Source organism: Heteronotia binoei, chromosome 12 (assembly GCF_032191835.1).
Source record: "Heteronotia binoei isolate CCM8104 ecotype False Entrance Well chromosome 12, APGP_CSIRO_Hbin_v1, whole genome shotgun sequence".
Classification (NCBI taxonomy): domain Eukaryota; kingdom Metazoa; phylum Chordata; class Lepidosauria; order Squamata; family Gekkonidae; genus Heteronotia; species Heteronotia binoei.
The window spans coordinates 23810342-23831196 of NC_083234.1; the positions used below are offsets into that span (position 1 = coordinate 23810342).

Consider the following 20855-nt stretch of genomic DNA (forward strand, 5'->3'; position numbering starts at 1 on the left):
TGCACCAGTCTTACTCTGATGTTCTGACCTCTACACCACAATGGCTACCCTGAAAGTATTAAGAGTATAATTCTGCTGCTGTTTCACACTGGAAGATTAATTGTTCAATTAAACATTTGTAAATACTCACTTTCTTTATACTGTGCCACTGAAAAAAAGAATTGAGTCCTGGAAGACAGGACGCAGAGTGGTAGTCAGAGACTTTCAGCTTTACCAAAATTGTCACATGGCGAGTAGACTTGCTCAAAACCTAACATTTGCCAAATGTACAAACAATTCTGAGTTTTAAATTTTTATTGGTTTTCCAGAAAAGTAAAGGGAACAGGGAAAAAGGAAATCGATTTCCTATTTCCAAACAATTCTGGGTAGTAGAATTTCAGAGTTCAAAATGTGCCTGCTTTGAAACGACTTTTCCTCTTTTTTGTTAAAATGCTTCATAAACCATCAACATAAGGCGCCCGTATAATACACATGATAAGTGATACATCATTTTTGTGATAATTTTAATTGCCAGTACTGTGTATCAAGAGTTGGTTCAAGTTCAACACACACACAGACAAGGCTAATGAATGGGTCTCCTTATGCTGTTGTGATGAACAAATATTGCTATGTGTTGCTGAAAAGTTCAAAGACAGTGCAAGAGAGAATGCAAACAATTCTCAGGAAAGAAGAGAGCAAACAGTTCAAGAAAAAAAAGAGAATCTCATTTGAAAACCATCACTTTCTCTTTGGCATTTGCTGTTTCTTCTACTACATGACTTGCCTTTTAAGAACATGGGAATAAATTATATGACATTCTTTTCCCCATCATTTTAGCTTACTTTAAAAGGCAGAGTATGATCCAGCCAAAGTTAAGCAGCCTGGTCCCATTTATTTCAGTAAGAGTACTCTATCCATTGCTTTCTTGATGGAAATCAGAGAATCTCCAAAACACATGTCTTGTGGCTAGCCATGCTGAATGACTCCCTGGCTCTGTGTTAGAGCACATAATGATAAGGCCTCGGGTTCAAGCCCTGGCGTATCCGGTGAAAAAGACTTGAAGTGTTGGGATAGTCTAGTGTATTGGTTAGAGTGCTTGATCAAGACCGCGGAAACCCAGTTTCGATTGCACACCGGGCAGTGGAACATACCAGGTGATCTTTGACCCATGACCAGCCCTAGACTATCTGGCACCCTAGGCAAGGTTAGCTTCTGGTGCCCCCCCCCCCCAGCACTGATAATGTCACTGAGTCACAGGGGGCACTCAATTTGGTGCCCCAGAAGGCAGGCGCCCTAGACAATTGGCTAGTTTGCCTAGTGGCAGGCAGGGCCAGCCCTGCTTGGACCAGTCACTCTCTCCGTTAGGTAACCTACTTCACAGGTTTGTTGTAAGGATACAGTGCAGGAAGAGAGAGAATGGCTTATGGCTCCCAGAGCTCATGAGAGACAGTGCAGGATAGAAACAAAGAAATACAACCTTCCTGTGCCTGAGATCCTGGAGAGCTACTGCCAGCCAGAGCGGGCAATAGCAGAGTGACCTGACTCTGTATGCTGCTTCATGTGTTCAGATCCATCACCACCGTCTTGGCACAGGGTTTCTGTATTCTCATCCCCTCTCCCTACAAATGAACAAATATTCCAGGGAAGGCAATTCAGGTTGTTAGAGGCAGAGATAACTGCTGCATTTGAAGAATGTTTCCTCCCCCCCAGTCTTGATTTTTGTGGCCTAATAAACCTAACCTGGATAGCTCAGGCTAGCCCATGGGTGGCTAAACTGCGGCTCAGGAGCCACATGAGGCCCTTTCACACATATTGTGTGGCTCTTGAAGCCTCCACTGCCCAGTTCAGCCAGCTTAGAGAAGGCATTTCTCTCTTTAAATCACTTCTCCAAGCCAAGGCAGCTGGTGGTTTGGAAAATTCATTTAAAGTTGTTTTCTTTCCACCTTTCCTTCCTTCCCCCCTTTACCCATCTATCTGCCTGCTTTCCCTCCCTCCATCTCTCCCTTGCAGCTCTCAAACATCTGATATTTATTCTATGTGGTTCTTATGTTAAGCAAGTTTGGCTACCTCTGGGCTAGCCTGATCTGGTCAGATCTAAAAAGCTAAGCAGGGTCGATCTGGGTTACTTTTTGAATAGCAGACCATCCAGGATTTCCAAGGTTGCTGTGCAGAGGAAGGCACCAGCAAACTACCTCTGAACCTCTATTTTTTTAGAGTGTTTTGAAAGTATTTGCATATGCCGATGGTGATCACCGTCATATAGGGCACTGCTGTTTGTTGGTGCATATTCCGCTCTTAATGTATTATGGCGGTTGATGGGAACTGTGGTTTGCTTGGCGTTCTAATTCAATTTGGCAACAGATTATGCTGGGGAAGAGTGATTTACAGGAAGGAGAGTCTTGGTTGGAGTGTATCCTCCGAGGTAAGGTCTGTCAGGGAGGGGGGAGGGTTATATGTGTTCATGGAGAAGTTTTGCAAGATTCTCGGTGAGCCCTAACACATGCCTGTCAGGCATTTTCAGGTGTTCTGCTTGGATGCTTGGGGGCACCATTCCCTCTGAGTTAGTGTGAGCTAGCTCACAGGTTTTTAGTTTCTGGTTCACACATTTTTGTCTTAGCTCAGGAAAATGACCCCAGAGCAAACTAATTTATGCAGTAGCTCACAACTTTAATGCCAGTAGAATTTTTGCTCACACAGCTTAGAGGGAGTATTGCTTGCGGGGGTGGGGGGGAGGGGAATGCTTGCAGTTTCAGGTTGAATGTAGAGATGTTTGCTTTTCATTACCTAAGATATAAATCCTGGAAATATACGATAAACCTGAGCAAGGTGTCAGTTCTGTTTAATTGAGGATTAGTTAGCTGGGCAGAGAGAAATCTACTGCATTTTGGAGTTAAAGCCACTTCCCCCTTTTGCTTTTCAATTGAACCTGGAGTTTTGGAGTTAAAGCCACTTCCCCCTTTTGCTTTTCAACTGAACCTGGGATTCTGGATACTTCAGCAAACACTCCACTTCAAATATGTGCCCCTTACAATGGGCGGCTGGCTTCATGTCATGGCATATGCTAGTTTTCTTTATTGCTTCCTTAGCCAAAAGAATCAGATCAAATCAATCACAGAGGAGTCCTGGATACTTAACTGAGACAACTTTTTTTTTTTTTTAAATGTTCCCAGAGGTACAAAGCTGCCAGTTCCTTCGAAGGGGCATTTTCTGCCTTTGGCGCTGCCAGCTGTTTCATGTTGCAATCAGCCAGAAGGATTTGTTTAAAAATTCGTAATAATAATAAATGGCAGTTCGTTTCACCCTTGAGCTCTTTCCATGGAACTAACTCCCCAGTTTTCCTTCTAAGCGGGATATTGCAGGATGAGAGGGGATAGAAAAGATGAAAAGTGACCGGCTTGTCATTAAGAAAGCCATTAATAAAAGCCAAGCATTCTGGTTCTGCCCTGTAGGACGAGGCTCTTGCTCGTGGACTTGTTTGTGGGCTTCCCTGGGACATCTTTCTGGCCATGATATGAAACGAATGCTGAACCACTGGCCTACTCTTCTATTTGCATGCCTGATACTGAGGCAGACCACAGAGCAGCTGTATGAGCAGCTGTATTTTTTTTTTACTCTGGTTAAGGGATTATGAGCAATGTGGTTTGGATCATAACAACACCAGAGAACACAATGAGCTACCTAGTACCGAGTCAGACTGCTGGTCAGCCTAGCCTGGTATTATTGTCCACTCTGACTTACAGCAGTTTCCGAGGCCTCAGAACTCAGCCCGTATGCTACATGGTCCTTTGAAATGCCAGAGACCAAGGCATGTTCTGCATTCTCATTTTTTGTCACTTGTGTGTCCCTGTTGCTTCCCTCCCCCCTTTTTCCATATGTGTTTGCTCCACCTATTGGACAATTCTATATTTCATTGCAGTATGTCTGGCATATCTCCCTGCAGATTTAAACTGCAAGGTGTTTCACTGGACATACAGCGATATAATATAAAATGGACCACTAGAGGGAGCAAAACATATGCAGAAAAGTGAAAATAATAACAGCAAAACAATTGAGACACGCAAGTGAGGTGAATAAGAATGTCAAAGAGCTCTGACTGTGATGCTTTCTATTTGAGATGTTGGGTCACACCATCCTGTCCAAGGTGGAATCTTGCGAATAGTGTGCATGCTCAGTGTGCATAGGACTGAGCATGTTCTCCACAGTATCAGGAAAGTACTTACGGCTCTTTTTTCCCCATTTCTGCAGATATCTCAGATGATGAGTTACTACATGGACACAGCGGTTGAAAATCCGGCTCCCTATCCTCTCTCCCGTCACGTAGTTATGGTAAGGAGAGCTAAACCTGACATTACTTAGCTCTGACACTCCCTGGCCCACCATGGGGAGGTGGATAAACCTATCTTGTCTCATATCAGGTCAATTGATATTGCAGGGTTTTTTTTAAAATATGGAGTGTAGTCCTATGCACACATAGGGAATTAGTCCTGTTGAGCTCATTAGGTTTTACTCCTTAGAGACCAACAAGAGTTTCAGGATATACATTTTTGAGAGTCAAAGTTCCCTCATCAGACATGAGTAGGGGTGGAGATCTCTGGGTCTTTTTATCTCAGAAGGTGGGAAGGGTCTTGTCAAGAATCTTAAGTGTTCTACCGTAGACCAGCTTGGCTGGCCTCTAAAACTTTTGCAGTAAGCACTCGTATGTGAAGGCTGGAAACTATTTTTTTAAAACTTTATGTCTTTATTACCGACTTCTTTCTTAAATGTTTTGCCAAAATGAAATCAACACGGACGTCGAGAGTGCTTTGATTTGGATAAGCATCAGAGGAAACAGACAGAAGAGAGAGAAGCAAAAGGAAGTCTTTCAGAGAATCCAAATTTTAGGGGGAAGCTGAGGTTAGAGAAATCTAGATTGTACTAGAAGCCAGCTGCCAAAGGGGCAATTTCGTCCAAATCGGTATGTGAATTTCATCCATGGTGGAAGTTGCCCCCCCCCCCCCCAAATTCCACCACCCAGCTTTTGGCTCTTGGTCCTTCCCTTAAGACCAGGGCTTTTTTAAAATTAGGAATGCAGTTCCGGCTGCCTTGGCATCAGGGGTGTGGCCTAATATGCAAATGATTCCTGCTGGAATTTTTCTACAAAAAAGCCCGGTGTGAAACAATGGTGACATCTGGGGTGGTGGCCTAATATGCAAATGAGTTCCTGCTGGGCTTTTCCCTTGGAAAAAGCCCTGCTTAAGACTGCCAACTCACAACTGCCCCATGTGTAGTGTGAGTCTCCCTCTCCTTTGCTTATACTAGAAGGGTCCACATTTGTGGGTCTCTTTTATATTCAAGAGAATGTGTGTTGTGGGGGAGAACAAGTGAGTCCAAACCTCTCATCCAGTCTCCTGCACAGCCTGATGACTCACAACTGAAAGTGTGAATTGTCTACACTGAAGAATGATCTTGAGTAACAGGACATGTGTGTGGTGTTTGACCTGGGGTGGCAGTTTCATGCTAAGGATTTCCCATAACTGAGAAAAAGAAACCAGTTTGGGTAAAGCAAGGGGCAAAGGTTAAACTTTTCTGGTAAAAAAACGATATACGCCTTATGTGAATAAGTTGTTTTTATTCTGGTCTTTCTGTCCACATCCATTGAAAACTGGAGGCCAGGGTTCCCTAACATGGTGTCTGTGGGCACCATGATGCCCACCAACATTTTTCTTGGTGCCAGCCAAACATTTTTAGAATGTGGGGGTGGGGGGTGGGTGGGCAGGGAGGAGCTTCTAGCCAGCAAGTGAAAACGGAGTGAAAACTTAATTCTTAACCCTTAGCCACCCAAAGCCAGCCTAACCCTGAGGGGTTTGACCCTGCTTTTAGAAATAATATGGGACAACTGGGAAAGAGATGTTGGCCATCTATGGGATGGCGACAAAAAGGAAACAGCTTGGGATGGGATGCAAAATGGCCGGATGCACTACAACTGCATGGCTGGGGCCAAGCCTGGAGACAGCAGCAGAGTTCAAGGGAAGGAAGTGCTTTTTTCCCCTGTTATCCTAAACTTATTGCAGGCTCAGCAGGCCTTTTGCCAGTGGTCCAGCTTTGTATTCTATCACTGTTTGTTGAGGCTCCCGTATTCCTTTTGGCAGGAGAGCTTTCATGCCCAGTCTCAAAATACTTCCTCGCTGTCAGAAGCTAGGTGTTAGAAGGCCAAGGTCTGTCTTTGTGGTGAGTGGGGAAGTCGGGTGCTGTTGCCATGGTGATTTGACATGAAATCAAACCTGCCCCCTGCAACCTAGATTGATTAGAATGCTTAAATTATTGATGGTTAGGGTTGCCAGCTCTGGGTTAAGAAATACCTGGAGAATTTGGGGGGTGGAGCATGGGAAGGGTGAGGTTTGGGGAGGACAGGGATCTCAGCAGGGTCTAATGCCATAGAGTCCACCCTCCAAAGCAGCCATTTTTCCCCCCAGGGGAGGCCCAGGGGAATTGATCTCTGCCTCTGGAGATGAGCTGCAATTCCAGGGGATCTTTGAGTCCCACTTGGAGGCTGGCAGCTGTATATGGTGGTGGTGGGGATTTCCCTTTAGCTACTAGAGCCAGTTTGGTGTAGTGATTAAGTGTGCAGACTCTTATCTGGGAGAACCTGGTTTGATTCCCCACTCCTTCACTTACAGCTGCTGGAATGGCCTTGGGTTAGCCATAGCTCTCATAGGAGTTGTCCTTGAAAGGCAAGCTGCTGTAAGAGCTTTCTCAGCCCCACCCACCTCACAGGGTGTCTGTTGTGGGGGGAGAAGATATAGGAGACTGTAGGCCGCTCTGAGTCTCTGATTCAGAGAGAAGGCGAAGTATAAATCTACAGTCTTTTTCTTCTACTATGATTGTAAGTCATGGGAAATGCTCTTAGGGGGTAACTTGATGTTATTACTTAAAGAAGTGGCCTGTTGTAACTTGGGTTGCAAACTGTAGGTTGGGAAATTCCTGAAGTTTTGTGTGTAGATGCTGGGGAGGTCAAGGTTTGGGGAGGGACCTCAATGAGGTACGGTGCCATAGAGCTCACCTTCCAAAACACTCTATTACTCCAGGGAAACTGATCTCTGTAGTTTGGAAATCAGTTGCAATCAGGCCTGTAGCCACAGGGGGGTGGGGGGGAAGGTCCACCCCCCCCGGGACCTTTATGACCCCTCCGTTCCCCAGCCCCCGCTCTTTCCCCGCTGCTTGGGTGGCCCCCACCCCACTCTGCCGGCGCCTCCTCCTCCCTCCCAACTCACCAAAGCTGGGAAAGAGTGAAGAGCGGGCTTCAGGTGCTCTTTCAAGTCTCTCCCTCCCCCCTCCGATCACGAGATCAACAGGAAAAGCCGCTCCCAGGCGCAGTTCATATGCCGGCTTTCCGGAGCTCTCAGCAAGTTCAGCGCTGGCCGCCCCAGCACTGAACTTGCTTGTTTAAAACAATTTATTATAATGTAATATATTATAGTAGCATATTATCATTTGTTATTAAAAGTTAATACACATATATAACATTTTCTCCACCCCCGGCAGTGCCAACTCCCTTAAAAAACAACTCCCTATTACTATTTTATTTAAGTTGTTATAAGGTAATAAACTCTATCTATTAAAGAATCTTTCTTCATAAAAAAGCAAAAAAAAAAAAATACCAAAGGCTATAATTGTAGTCCATCTTCATGATAGTCCTTATTCATTCACAAAAAAGTTATAATCCAATAATCCCATTTTTTTAAAACTGTAATCCATATATAGTTTCTTTAAAAATTAACCATTGTCAAAGATCACCAAATGTCCTTTAAAGTTTCATTGTTTTTCAATATATTTTTGAAACTTTCCCCACTCATTTTTAAACTTCTCTAGATCTTGTTCTTTTAAGATTCTTGTAAATTTGTCAATTTCACTCCAATGCATAACTTTCAAAGTCCATTCCCATATTTCTGGTATTTTGTCTTGTTTCCACATTTGCGCATCAGCGCTGCACTTGCTGAACGCACTGGAAAGCCAGCGTAGGAACCGCGGAGTGGGGTGGGGGCTACCAAAGCAGCGTGGAAAAGGGGGGGGGCTTGAAAGAGCCCCTGAAGCACGCTCTTCACTCTTTCCCCGCCTTGTTGAGTTGGGAGGGAGGGGGAGTCACCAGCAGAGTGGGGTGGGGGCTGCCAAAGCAGCAGGGAAAAAGCAGGGGGGGGGGGCTTGAAAGAGCCCCTGAAGCCCACTTTTCACTCTTTCCCCACCTTGGTGAGTTGGGAGGGAGGGGGAGGCACCTGCGGAGTGTGGTGGGGGCTGCCAAAGCAGCGCTGAAAGAGGGGAGGGGGCTTGAAAGAGCCCCTGAAGCCTGCTCTTCACTATTTTCCCACCTTGGTGAGTTGAGAGGGAGGGGGAGGTGCCCATGGAGGGGATGTACTAAAACAAATGACAAGATTGTCCATAGGAAACAATAGCAGAGCCTGGATTGTCCATAGGATATAATGGGAGAGAAGATTGTCAATTGACTTGCATGGGCTCCATTGAAATATACTGAAACACAGAAACAGCTGAAACAAAAACCTGGAATGGATTATTTCAGGAAAGTCAAAAGATACTACAAGTGTCCTGGAATGGGATTGCCAGGGGGAGGGTGGGTCTCCACACTCTGGGACTGCATTGCCAGGGGACTGGATTGTCAGGGGGAAAACTAATCTGCCAGCCTCAAGGACTGGATTGACAGGGGAAAATGTACTTTGCCAACCTCCAGTCCCCGTGGCTGCCTTTCTACCCTGTCCCCTGGCAATGCAGTCCCAGAGTGTGGCAACCCACCCTCCCCCTGGGAATCCCATTCCAGGACACTTGTAGTATCTTTTGACTTTCCTGAAAACTCCATTCCAGATTTTTGTTGCAGCCATTTCTGTGCTTCAATGTATTTCAATGAATCCCATGCAAGTCAATGGACAATCTTCTCTCACATTATATCCTATAGACAATCCAGGCTCTGCTATTGTTTCCTATGGACAATCTTGTCATTCGTTTTAGTACATCTCTCTTGTCATTTGTTTTGGTACATCCCCCTGTGGAGTGGGGTGGGGGCCGCCAAAGCAGTGGGGAGAGAGTGTGTGTGGGGGGGGGCTTGAAAGACCCCCTGAAGCCCACTCTTCACTTCGCCACCTTGGTGAGTTGGGAAGGTGGCTGGGTGGGAAGGAGGGGAAGGTGCTGCACGGAGTGAGGCGGGGCCACCAGAGCGGCATGGAGATTGGGGATAGAGTGGGGACTGCCAGAGGGGGGGGGGCCCTCCATCCAAACATTTTTCCTGTGGGCTTCCCATCTGAAATTTTCTGGCTATGGGCCTGGTTGCAATTCCAGGAGATCTCCATGCCCCACCTGGAGGTTGTTGCCAGCTCTGGGCTGGGAAACACCTGGAGATTTTGAGACTGGGGAGGAGAGGGACCTCAGCAGGTTATAATGCCATAGAGTCAACCCTTCAAAGCTGCCCTTTTCACCCGACTCTCTCAATCACACTGGATTCACGGAGCAAGAGAGATTGCTTTGCCAGACTCTCTTAATCACACAGCAGAGCTACTTAGCCAAGTCTTTCTTCCCTCCATTGACTGAGGCTTCTCCCCCTCCTTGTCCTCTGAGGAGGAAGAGAGTGGGAGGCAGGAAAAGAGCAAGAGTTGCTATGCCCAGTTCCCTCAGTTTCATAGGAGGCATACAAAGAAAGCACCTTTAAGACCAATGAAGTTTTATTCAAGGTGTAAGCTTTTTGCCTTGCTACAGTGGGGTTGGGGAGTGCGGGAGAGTGCTTTGTTGGGCTGCTTTGCCAAGGCTTTCCAGGTTGCAACTGGGTTTCCCTCCTCTTTTTCACTGAATTCATGCCTTCATGATCCATTCTTTCTCAGTAGGAAAGCAATGTGAACTGTTTAGATGAGGAATAACAACAGGCCAATGAGGTGGGTTAGACTGAGAGCATCCAGGCCAAGTTCATCCAATAGATGTTCTTTGCAGACTGGGAATTTGGAACTCAGATTTCCCAGATTGTAGACTGAAACTAGGGTTGCCAGTCTCCAGGTGGGGCCTGAAGATCTCCTGCTTTCACAACTGATCTCCAGCTGGCAGAGATCAGCTCCCCTGGAGAAAAATGGCTGCTTTGAAGGGTGGGCTCTGTGGTATTGAACCATGCTGAGCACCCTCCCCTCCCCTCCCCTCCCCACACTCTGCCCTCTCCTAGATCCACCCCCAACATCTCCAGGCATGTTCCAACCCAGACCTGGCAACCCTAGCTGACCAGTTGCTATCTCTCTATTCTTACACTGCCACATAGGAGCTGTAGTTATTTCTCTGAAGAAGATTATAGTTTTGTAGACAAACACATAGCCCTTAGTCTGTGCCATGGTGTCTTCACATGTTCTTGATCAGCACAAGAAGCAACTTATGCACAAAAGCTTACAATTCCCAGCCATTTCATGCTTTCTTCTGGATCTTAGGCTCAGAGCATTGACTGTAAGATTTCTGTAACGAATGTCAATAAATCAAAAGTAAGTTTCCAACTTACAGATACACACCTGAACAGCATACTCATGATTGCTACAGCACAGACATTGTCTCCAGTTTTTGATGCAATAATATAGAGCAAAAGGTGCCAGTTATCAGAGATCGTAAAATAAAATATTGCAATAATGCTAACATTTAAGCGTGCTTTATTTTAAGTTTTTTAAAAAGTCTATTTGTGTTTGTATCTTTTTAAAAAGTTTCTATCTCCACTACCTGACATTACATTTTATGACACATATGGCCTGACCAGACAAGGTCTCATTTATGTCAGATCTGGGCTTCATAACAAATGAGTTTGACACCCCAACTCCAGCGAATCCATTTTCTCCAGGGGAACTGATTTCTGTAAATCTAGAGATTAGCTTTAATTCCAGGGGATCCCCAGGTGCCACCTGGAGGCTGGCATCCCTAACAAGGCTGGCTATGACCTCATTCCCACCGTGAGAGCCAACTCACAGGTCTGGGCAAGGAACATTCACAGAGATGTCTGAACGAACCACCAGTTCTTCGAAGGAGTGCTTGGCTTCTAAAGGTGATTAGTTGTAATGTGAGCCTTGATGTAACTGCAGGAGGAACAGCGAGTTTGTTCAAGCACCTTCCACACAACAAAGGGACATAAAATTCCATGTCAGGAGATCAAAGTTCCCTAGTAACACAGTTTCAGGACAGCCCACCCAGTTGCAGCCAGATTAAAAGCTAATTGTGTAAACAGGTCTGGCTTCCTTAATTCTTATCTTTCATAATGGCAGTTTAATAGGGCTGGATTTAGAAATTGGGGGTAGGGCTTATTGTTTCTGCTCTGCAGTCTCTCTCTAGCCTTCCCTGATGTTCTCGCTGTCTCTATTAAAATTCAGCAGTGTATTGAAACAAATTGTAGCAATTAGGAGTGGGTTAGGTGTGGGTTTCTCACTTTAAAAAATGAGATAAGTGAGCTTTAAAATAAACCTTTTCCCCCCTTGCAAGCTTTTTGGGCTGAATAATAATAATTTTAAAAATCATGAAACTCTCTAGGGATGCCGGTCTCCCCTGGCCACTGGAGGGGTTGGATGTAGGGTGGCCAAATCAAGGTTGGGAACTTCTGGAAATTTTTGAGTAGGGTTGCCAAGTCCCCTGCAGCCTCTGGCAGGGGACTTTTAACACATGTTCGGCGCAATGACATCACCCAGAAGTGGTACAATAGGTACCATAGAGTTTTCCCCTCCCAAATCGCTAAAGCATCCGGGAAGAAGAAGAATTACAGATTTATATCTCGCCCTCCACTCCAAATCTCAGTCTCAGAGCGGCTCACAGTCTCCTTTATCTTCCTCCCCCACAACAGACATCCTGTGAGGTGGGTGGGGCTGAGAGGGCTCTCACAGCAGCTGCCCTTTCAAGGACAACCTCTGCCAGGGCTATGGCTGACCCAAAGCCATTTCATCAGGAGCAAGTGGAGGAGTGGGGAATCAAACTTGATTCTCCCAGATAAGAGTCTGCACACCTAACTGCTACACCAAACTGGCACCAAAGAGTTTTCCCAAAAACACCTAGAGTGGCTGGTGAGTGATGTCGCCAGCGTGATGACATCACTTCCGGGTGACATAATCACACCAGCTACATCGGGGGGGGGGGTCCTCCTGCTGGCCCAATGTGGGCCTGCGGGTTGGGAACCTCCAGGGTGGGAGAACCCCCTCCTGGCCCAGAGGCTTGGCAGCCCTATTTGGGAGTGGGGCCTGAGGACAACAGGGGCCTTATGGGGGGGAGGGGGGTGATCAATGCCAATAGAGCACATCCTCCCGAACAGTCATTTTCTCCAGGAGAACTGATCTCTGTAGTCTGGGGATGACCTGTCATTCCAGGGGATCCACAAGTCCCACCTGGAGACTGCTAGCATCCCTAAGACTACACAACACTATCATATAATGCAATATCTGTGAGATAAGATTTGACCATCTCTCTTTTTTTGATGAATGTTTTAGATTTATTTCTGTTCCCGAAAGTAACAAAGGGCGACCAGACTTGTACAAACATCCTGTGTATATCTGTCTCCATCCCAGTAATTCACATATACAGATATTTCCCCCGTTAACACAGTGTGCCATACTTTCCTTATCCGTTGCTCAATATCTGGTACTTTCTCCTGTCTCCATGCCACAGCTATTAACATTCTGGCCAAACTCCAGGGTGTTCTTTTGTGCAGCTGTGCAAAATGGTTTCTTTATTACCCATTATTTCTCAAAATTCTATCCTGCTTTTTCAACAAGTATCAGATCTACAAACCAAACTGGCCAACTTGGGCCGCTTTCTCAAAAGGGCAGCGCCATCCCCGTTGAAGTCATAGATTTGCACAGGCCCATAAATCTTCCCGTTTCACTTGCGCCCCTTCTGCCGGGATCGTCGGGAGGGCCCCAGCGCAATAAGCTTGTGATAACATCCAGACGAGCCGTTGCATTTCATGGTGGGATAACTATATCCAAACTTAATACCACTCTTGGCAATTTTGTTGAAGATTCTGGGCTGATGATGAGATGTAGACACTCAACGTTATTTCACCCGGGGGAATCTTGTGGTCAATTTGAAGGAGCTAGGGTTTCACATATTGTATTTATAACGTTTGATCCTAATAGCTTCTGATATTGATGGAAGCTGAGCCGGCATGGAAACTCCTCTGTAAGCATTAGTCAGAGGTAGATGAATAATTCTTGGCACGCCGGGCCCGGAGAACACGCAGGGTGTTTCTGTTGACATAAGGCTGATATAAATTGCTTGCATTTAAAGTTCCTCGCGCTGAAATATATATGAACCAAAGCGTGCATATATCAAAGGATTATAGGGTCTCCGCATATTTGACAAGTGGGATAAAATGAATGCGTGGTGGGGCGGCCCCAGCTCAGCTGCCCCCCCTTCGCATATCTCCCAGAAATTTTAAAAAGTCAGAAGACAAGGAGAGATTGGTATTTTTGCCTTCTACCCTGAGCTCCTTCCTTCCGTGCCAACTCCAGATCAGGAGTGGCTGGCAGTTTGGGAGTGAAGCCTGGGAAAGGACTTCAGCAGGCAGGGACGGTGCGTGAAAGTAGACCAAGTAGGCAGCCGCTTAGGGCGCCATTTGGCCTAGGGGCACCACAGGGTGCCCCCTCTCCCCACGCCCGCTGCCGTCTTGATTTTCCCAAGGCTTCTGGAGAATCGGGTGGTCTCAGCAAAGTTGGGTGTGTGTGGCAGCGAGTGTGCTCTAAGCGTGCCTGCTGCCTTCTGGACTTTGCCAAGGTCTTCCGAGGCTCGGGCAGCCTCGGCAAAGTTGGATGTGTGTGTGTGTCAGTGATGTCATCATGACATCATCGGCACGTGTGCTTAAATTTAGCGATGGGGGAGGCGGAGGAGCGGGATCCGGCCTGGGGCACAGGAACCCCTGGCGCCAGGCCTGTCAGCAGGTTATCATGCCACAGAGTCTGCCATCTGCAGCTGATATTTTTTCTCTGTTATTGGGAGATGAGCTGCAATTCTGGGAGATCCCCAGGCCCTATCTGGAGGTTGGCATCCATTCATCCACCAGCCCTTCTTTGCTTGCTTGTTTTGCATTGCGTAAATCTGGGCCTGCTGTATAGAGAAGACCCGAGACGAGGGCCAGCGACAGCATACACCAGGGCGCTTTTTTTGTAGAAAAGCCCAGCAGGAACTCATTTGCATGTTAGGCCACACCCCCTGAAATCCAGCCAGCCGGAATGGTGTTCCTGTACATTCCAGCTCAAAAAAAAGCCCTGGCATACACCGAGGTGGGGCAGTTGCCTTGGCCCAGGGCTTCTTGAAGGGCTCATTGCTGCTGCCACCCCTTCCTATTCACTTGCTAGTGCTCTTCTGCCTGCGCTTCCAGCTGTACACACATCTAGTGCCACCAGGGAAAGAGTTGCATGCATGGACCGTAGGCAGCTGTGAGCATGGCTGGGGGGGGGGGGTGGACTTGCAAGTAAGCAAGGGAAGGTCACACAGGCAGGTGGTAGATTTGATGATTCATGGGAGGGAATGGGGGCCTGAGCAGAGCCTGGTGGTGGGCAGAGGAGGGTAGCCCCTGGGAGCTCTCTGCAACAGCAGCAGTTGGCAGGAGGCTGGGAGGGCTGGCAATAGGGTTGCCAAGTCCAATTCAAGAAATATCTGGGAACTTTGGGGGTGGAGCCAGGAGACTTCCGGGGTGGAGCCAGGAGACATTGGGGCAGAGCCAAGAGCAAGGGTGTGACAAGCATAATTGAACTTCAAGGAAGTTCTGGCCATCACATGTAAAGGGACTGCACATCTTTTTAAATGCCTTCCTTTCATAGGAAATAATGAAGGATAGGGGCACCTTCTTTTGGGGCTCATAGAATTGGACCCCCTGGTCCAATCTTTTTGAAACTTGGGAGGTATTTTGGGGAGAGGCACTAGATGCTATACTAAAAATTTGGTGCATCTATCTCAAAAAACAGCCCCTCCAGAGCCCCCAATACCAGCGGCTCAATTCCCCATCATTCCCTATGGGAATCGTTCATGGTGGTGCATGATGGCTGTGGGGGTGGAGCTTCCCCCGCCGGCCAGCTGGCTGGGGGAGGGGGAAAGCCTGTAAAACCGGGGAATCCCCCTCTGGGACGTGGGGATTGGGAAGCCTAGCTGGCAATCCTATTTTGAATAGGTGTTCCCTGCAAGACACTCTTGGACTCTTCAGAAGCACTTCCTGCTCCAATTAGATGGAGGAAAGCCATATATTTTGCTTCCAGGTACAACCCAGAAGTGGCAATGGGTAGCTCTAGGAATCCCTGGAAACTCTGTGTTTGTACCTGAAAGTGAGGTGGTGACATTGCCAACATCACACTCGCTCCAGTGTTCCTGCTCCACAACCCACATGTTGGTTGCAAGGCTCAGCCTGGTAACCCAAACTTGTCAATCCAGATGGGAGTTTTTTGGGGGTGGGCATGTGAATCACTGTTGCTTCGACACCACACTATAGAATTTCAGGGAATCCTGGAGTGCTGCCCAACACAATCATGTCACTTCTGTGTTGGTGCCAGAAATGAAGTTGGAGTCCATATTCACTCATCACTATATTGAACAGCAGTGGGGGACAGATGTTGCTGGACTGGAAGTCTCTTGCTAGAGCGGAAGAACTGGGTACCTACAGCTGCTGCCATTAAAGAAGGATGCTTGGCTTAGAACTTCCCAAAATTTTGAAGCTGGTCTCAGCCCCTATGGCAGCCACCATGCTGTTGGCTGTCTCTCCACACAAGCCATTTTTTGACGGGATCTTGTTCTCAAAATTCCAGTAGTGCCCATAGGCCCAATAAGGTTGAGGGCCCTTAGTACAAGGAGAATCTGGGAGAGAATCTTTGGAGATCCGTGATGGCTCTCAGCAACCAGTTATGGGCCTCTAATACCATTCAACCATGCTGGCAACTGACTCCAACCAGGTTTCTTGGAAGCACTTTGCCTGTAGGAGAACATTTCAGCCTCCCAGGGCACTCAATGGGGGACCTCAAAGTAGTTGTTATATTGCAAAGGAATTTTAGAAACAGACTGGAAGGGGAATTGCTGAATGTCAAGTTATTACTACACTCAGGATAATGGAACCCCCAGGGCTTAACAGAGATATCGGGCTCTTTCTTAGTACACATGCTAAGTCACTCAGTTCTTGCTTATACCCAGAGTTAAACTTTGTTGGTCTTCAAGGTGCCACTGGACTCAAACTTAGTTCTCACATCTGTTTCTCAACTCTTTTATTATCTGTATAATAATTTGCTGCTATTTGCAGGTTTTACTAGCTGCTATACTTATCATTCAGTTACTTATGCATTTTGACTCTAACTAGCCTTTCCTGGACACTAACCTCCCCCCACCTATATGTAATAGCTGAAGAAGTCTTTTTTCAATATATCTGGAGAAGTGTGCCTGCATACAAAATCTTATACTCAGAATTAAACTTTGTTGGTATTAAAGGTGCCAGTGGATTCAAACCTCTGTTCTGTGATTCTGTATAGAGAGAACATGTCTCATTTTCTAGAGCTTGTCTCATAAAGCAGCAAGAGACGTTTCTATATTTAAACCCACACCATTGTTTTAAGAAACTATTGTTCCTAGTGTCAACTGTAAGTGCGCCTAAAATTATTTTTGCCTTCCTGTCACTTCCTTTCATCACTAAGCGAGCCTTTCTTCACTCTTTTGAGTGTGAAAAACTGTGTATGTGGGATCATGTCTCTATTGTTGTGGAAGGAAGTGGGTGTGGCTGATAAGGCACCGAACTCCATTTTGAAAGTGGGAGCTCTGAGGAAAAAAACAAAAACCAGGCTACAGCAGCTGTAGGGCCAGAGTTCATTGTTCTGATTTTATTTTTTTTTAAATACATACACGTAAATGAAACTTCTACAATACCAGCTCTTTGTAGGCACTTAAGAAATGTTTTCTAGGACAGTGATTCCCTGACTATGTGTGAGGGTGGCAGAGGAGGCAGCAAGAAACTTGAGAACTAATGAGAGCTAGGTCCTCTACCTTTTTGAGCCTGCTGGTGCCTTTGCAATACTGGTACAGCGTGGTAAGTGAAGCCATGTAATGACTGCCACAAAATGGCTGCCGCAGGAGGTAGAGCCAGCCACAAAAGGACCGCTGTGGTGTACCTTCTGTCACACAGTGAAGATGCTTGTGCTGTGGTGGTAGCTGTTGCCAAAGCAGGGCTTTTAAAAATCTGCACAGCCGATCAAACTTCCAAAAGCCACACTTGGCCCTCATACACTTTCTAAAAACAATTGATGGGTACCAGAAAAGGTGTTGGTGGGGTCATGGATAGCGCATTGGGGGCACCCGCCATACAGCATTAATCCCATAGAAAAGAAATTATGGCCATTATATGCCTCTGTGTGCCTAGAAGGCACAGAGTATTGAGTGGAAGAAAAATAAACAATACATAGCTAAACGATCAGAATTTATAAACGCTGTAAAGGTTCAGTTACTCTGCCACAAGTTTTTTGGTTTTTGTTTAATAAGCACAGAGTACAATTAGCCCTGGTTGTAGTGCAGTATTTTGCATTTGCGTTCTCCTCTGGAAGTCTGTGCAGACATCATAAGATCGGGTGGATATCACAGCTGATACCAACAGCCTGGCCTTGAATTCAGTAGGAACTCATGGGAGAGCAGCTCCTGAACCTTTCTGAGGGTTCCCCCTCCTCCTCCCCACCTACCTACCTTGTCCATTGAATAGAAGGTGCAACTGCATAACAATCCCTGGATGAGCTCCACCACATCTTCTTCTACAAAACATCCCCTGCCCACAATTGTGCCAAGCCGCCCTGAGCCGCTTGGTCGGGGAGGGCGGGATACAAATAAAATGTATCTATCTATCTATCTATCTATCTATCTATCTATCTATCTATCTATCTATCTATCTATCTATCTATCTATCTATCTATCTATCTATCTATCTATCATCTGTCTGTCTGTCTGTCTGTCTATCTATCTATCTATCTATCTATCTATCTATCTATCTATCTATCTATCTATCTATCTATCTATCTATCTATCTGTAGGGGTCAAACATTCCAGGTGCTTGCGTTTTGCAGCAATTTGTTGTACCAAAGCAATGCCAGTCTGTTGGAAAACGCACAATGGCGCCGACACTGTCAGTGGATCCTCCTGTGTTTGGTATGAACGTCATACATTTGTGTAATGTACTGTGTGACGAGACGTGTTGAAGGCAACATACTTTATTGGCGAGTACATCACAAGAGAGAGAAACGCGGGCCGGGTCCCGATTATATACATACCCCGGAACAACCCTCCGTCTGGCCTGGTCCAATCCTGGCCAGTTAAACTTCCCGCCACAGATCTTGATTGGCAGAGCGTATTAGCAAGCTACATCCGGGGACCAGTGGGTTTCCACTGGTTGCCTCTGTAGCGTTCGCTGTGTTGTAACATCAAGACTGAAATGCAAGACATAACAATTTGGCAAAGCCTTCTGCACCAAAGTAGATTTCACTTTTGTAATCAAGTGTTTCTTTTTTGCCCGCAGAGGCAAGGAGATGCCATTGCCTATGAAGATCCTTGGATGACCTGTGGGTTCCAGTCCACCTGCTACCAGCAGAGGGCGTTCTATCCACTCTGGGATGAGACAGCCATTCAGGAAGTGCCCACGGGGCTAGACTATCACAACACAGGTAGGGCACTTTTTCCCTTGGTTTCGTAAACTGGCAAGATCTTTCCTGTCTCCCTGTGAAAGCACTTTTGTGGGCATAACACAGTGGCTAACAGACTTGAGTTGGGAAGAAAGAAACCTTCCTGGTTCGATTCCCATCTCTGTTGTTGGCTGTCTTCCTTGCATTAATGCTGTCCTGCTCTGCATGATTGTTGTAAGCCAGGGGTGGCCAAACTTGCTTAATATAAGAGCCACATAGAATAAACATCAGATGTTTGAGAGCTGCAAGACAGGAAGGCAGGCAGACAGGCAGGCAAATAGATGGGAAGAGTGGGGAGGTGGAAAGAAATCAACGTTAACTTTAAAAGCATTCTCCAAGCCACTGGCTGGCTTGGCTTGGAGAAGTTATTTAAATGCCTTTTCCAAGCCAGCCAACAGGGCAGTGTGGGCTTCAAGAGCCACACCATATGTCTGAAAGAGCCACATGTGGCTCCCGAGCCACAGTTTGGCCATCCCTGTTGTGAGCATTTCAGCCGGGTAGTATATGTGAAGCAGTTTGAATGCCCGTATGCGCTATATACATCCTAGAGCAGTATATAGTAGTGGTGGTGTTTCTAATAGACTCTTTTGGCTCCTTATAAAAACTCATAACTTTATTGCTGCACAAACTCCACTGTGTCAGTTTCACAGGACTGAAGCTCCTGCTTGTTTATGCCACAGTTTGTGTTAATCTGTAGAGAGCCATGAGGCTCCTGGGAGGTTTTGCTGCAACAGGTTTAATACGGCTGCCTGCTTTGAAAAATTGTTTATCATCACTGGTTGGATCCTACCAGTTTTTCTGCTTATGTCAAGGGAGGAAGGGTGATTTTGCCCAGCTTCCCTGCTTATTGCATGGCTTTTATTTAGGGTTGCTAGCTCTGACTTGGGAAATACCCGGAGTTTTTGAGGGTGGAACCTGGGGAGGTGGGGTTACGGAGGGGTGGAGCCTCAGCAGGGTATAATGCCATGGAGCTCACCCTCCCAAGAAGCCATTTTCTCCAGGGGAACTGATTTTGGATATCCAGAGATCAGTTTTAATAGTGGGGGATGTCCCACTATTCCTCCATCCTGCATGGCTTTTTTCTTCTTCTTTGAAAAAAGGGAGTCCTGGAATGCTTGGCATAGCAGCGCCAGATTAACAAGTAGGCTGTGTAAGCACTGGTTTATGGGCCCCCATGCCTTTAGGATCCCCGGGCCAGTTTTCCCCCCAGTTTCCCCCCTGCTTGCAGCCCTCCCAGCTTGCATGTGCAGCCAGCAACTGAACCGCTCTTTCCCCAACTTGCCTGGTGTGGCTGCTTCTGGTGGTGTTGTCACATTTGCCTCTCTTTGCCTCTCCCCCACAGCTTTGTCAAAGGGGCTTTTGAGAAGGTGCCTGCAGGCTGCAGTGGGAGCCACAGGTGGTGAGGTGGGTGCTCTGACTCTGAGATAATTTGCGAGGGGCCCCACAAAATTTTGACTGCCTAGGGGCCTCCACAGGGTTTAATCCAGCACTGTGACATAGACTTTAAGGGGAGCAAAAGGGCAGTTTTCTTCTGCCTTATGTGCCAGCAGAAAAGTTGGTAGGATCCATCATCCAACCCGTTATCATTCACTCTTAATGTTTTCTTCTTGAAACGGACTGGACTCCTTGGCTGTCTGGAGAAACACAGAAAAGAGCGATGTAATAGTTGTCGGTAAGCGCAGGAATGGTGCAGAGAAAGTGGGCAGAAAGAATTGTCTGTCCCTCTCCTGCAATTCTAGAAGCAGGGCTTTTTTTGTAGCAGGAATTCCTTTGCATATTAGGCCACACACCCCAGATGTAACCAATACTCCCAGATCTTACAGTAGACCTTGTAGTAAGAGCCCTGTAAGCTCTTGGAGAATTGGCTACATCAGGGGCGTGTGCCCTAATATGCAAAGGAGTTCTTGATACAAAAAAGCTCTGGGAAGCACACTGAATTTGCATGGCAGTAGATTCACAAAGGTAAAAAGAAGTTCTTCTGTAAACAGTGCATACACATGGGGGCTTTTTCAGTGGTGGCAGCTTGTCTCTAGAATACCCTTCCTCTGAAGGGTGCCTGGCTAAACTCTCTTTTTGGCACCATTTCTAAAACATTTCTTTTTACTCAGGAGTTTATCTTTTAAAACTTTTTTTACAGTCTGATTTAGCCTGCGTGGAGAACTCTTTTTTTATGGTGTTATACTCTTGCTCATGCAGGTTTTTAATCATCTT

General features: G+C 46.5%; 1 protein-coding gene across 3 annotated transcripts in view; it reads left to right on the plus strand.

Moving 5' to 3' along the window:
- Window positions 1-4204: 4204 nt before the first annotated feature.
- Window positions 4205-20855, plus strand: part of ETS1 (ETS proto-oncogene 1, transcription factor) — a 161029-nt gene continuing 144378 nt past the window's right edge. For all 3 annotated transcript variants that reach the window (XM_060251148.1, XM_060251149.1, XM_060251151.1), the window contains exons 1-2: window positions 4205-4305; window positions 18482-18626. In XM_060251148.1, coding sequence (XP_060107131.1) covers window positions 4234-4305; window positions 18482-18626 — 217 coding nt within the window. In that variant the 5' untranslated portion in view covers window positions 4205-4233. The remainder of the gene's footprint in view (window positions 4306-18481; window positions 18627-20855) is intronic.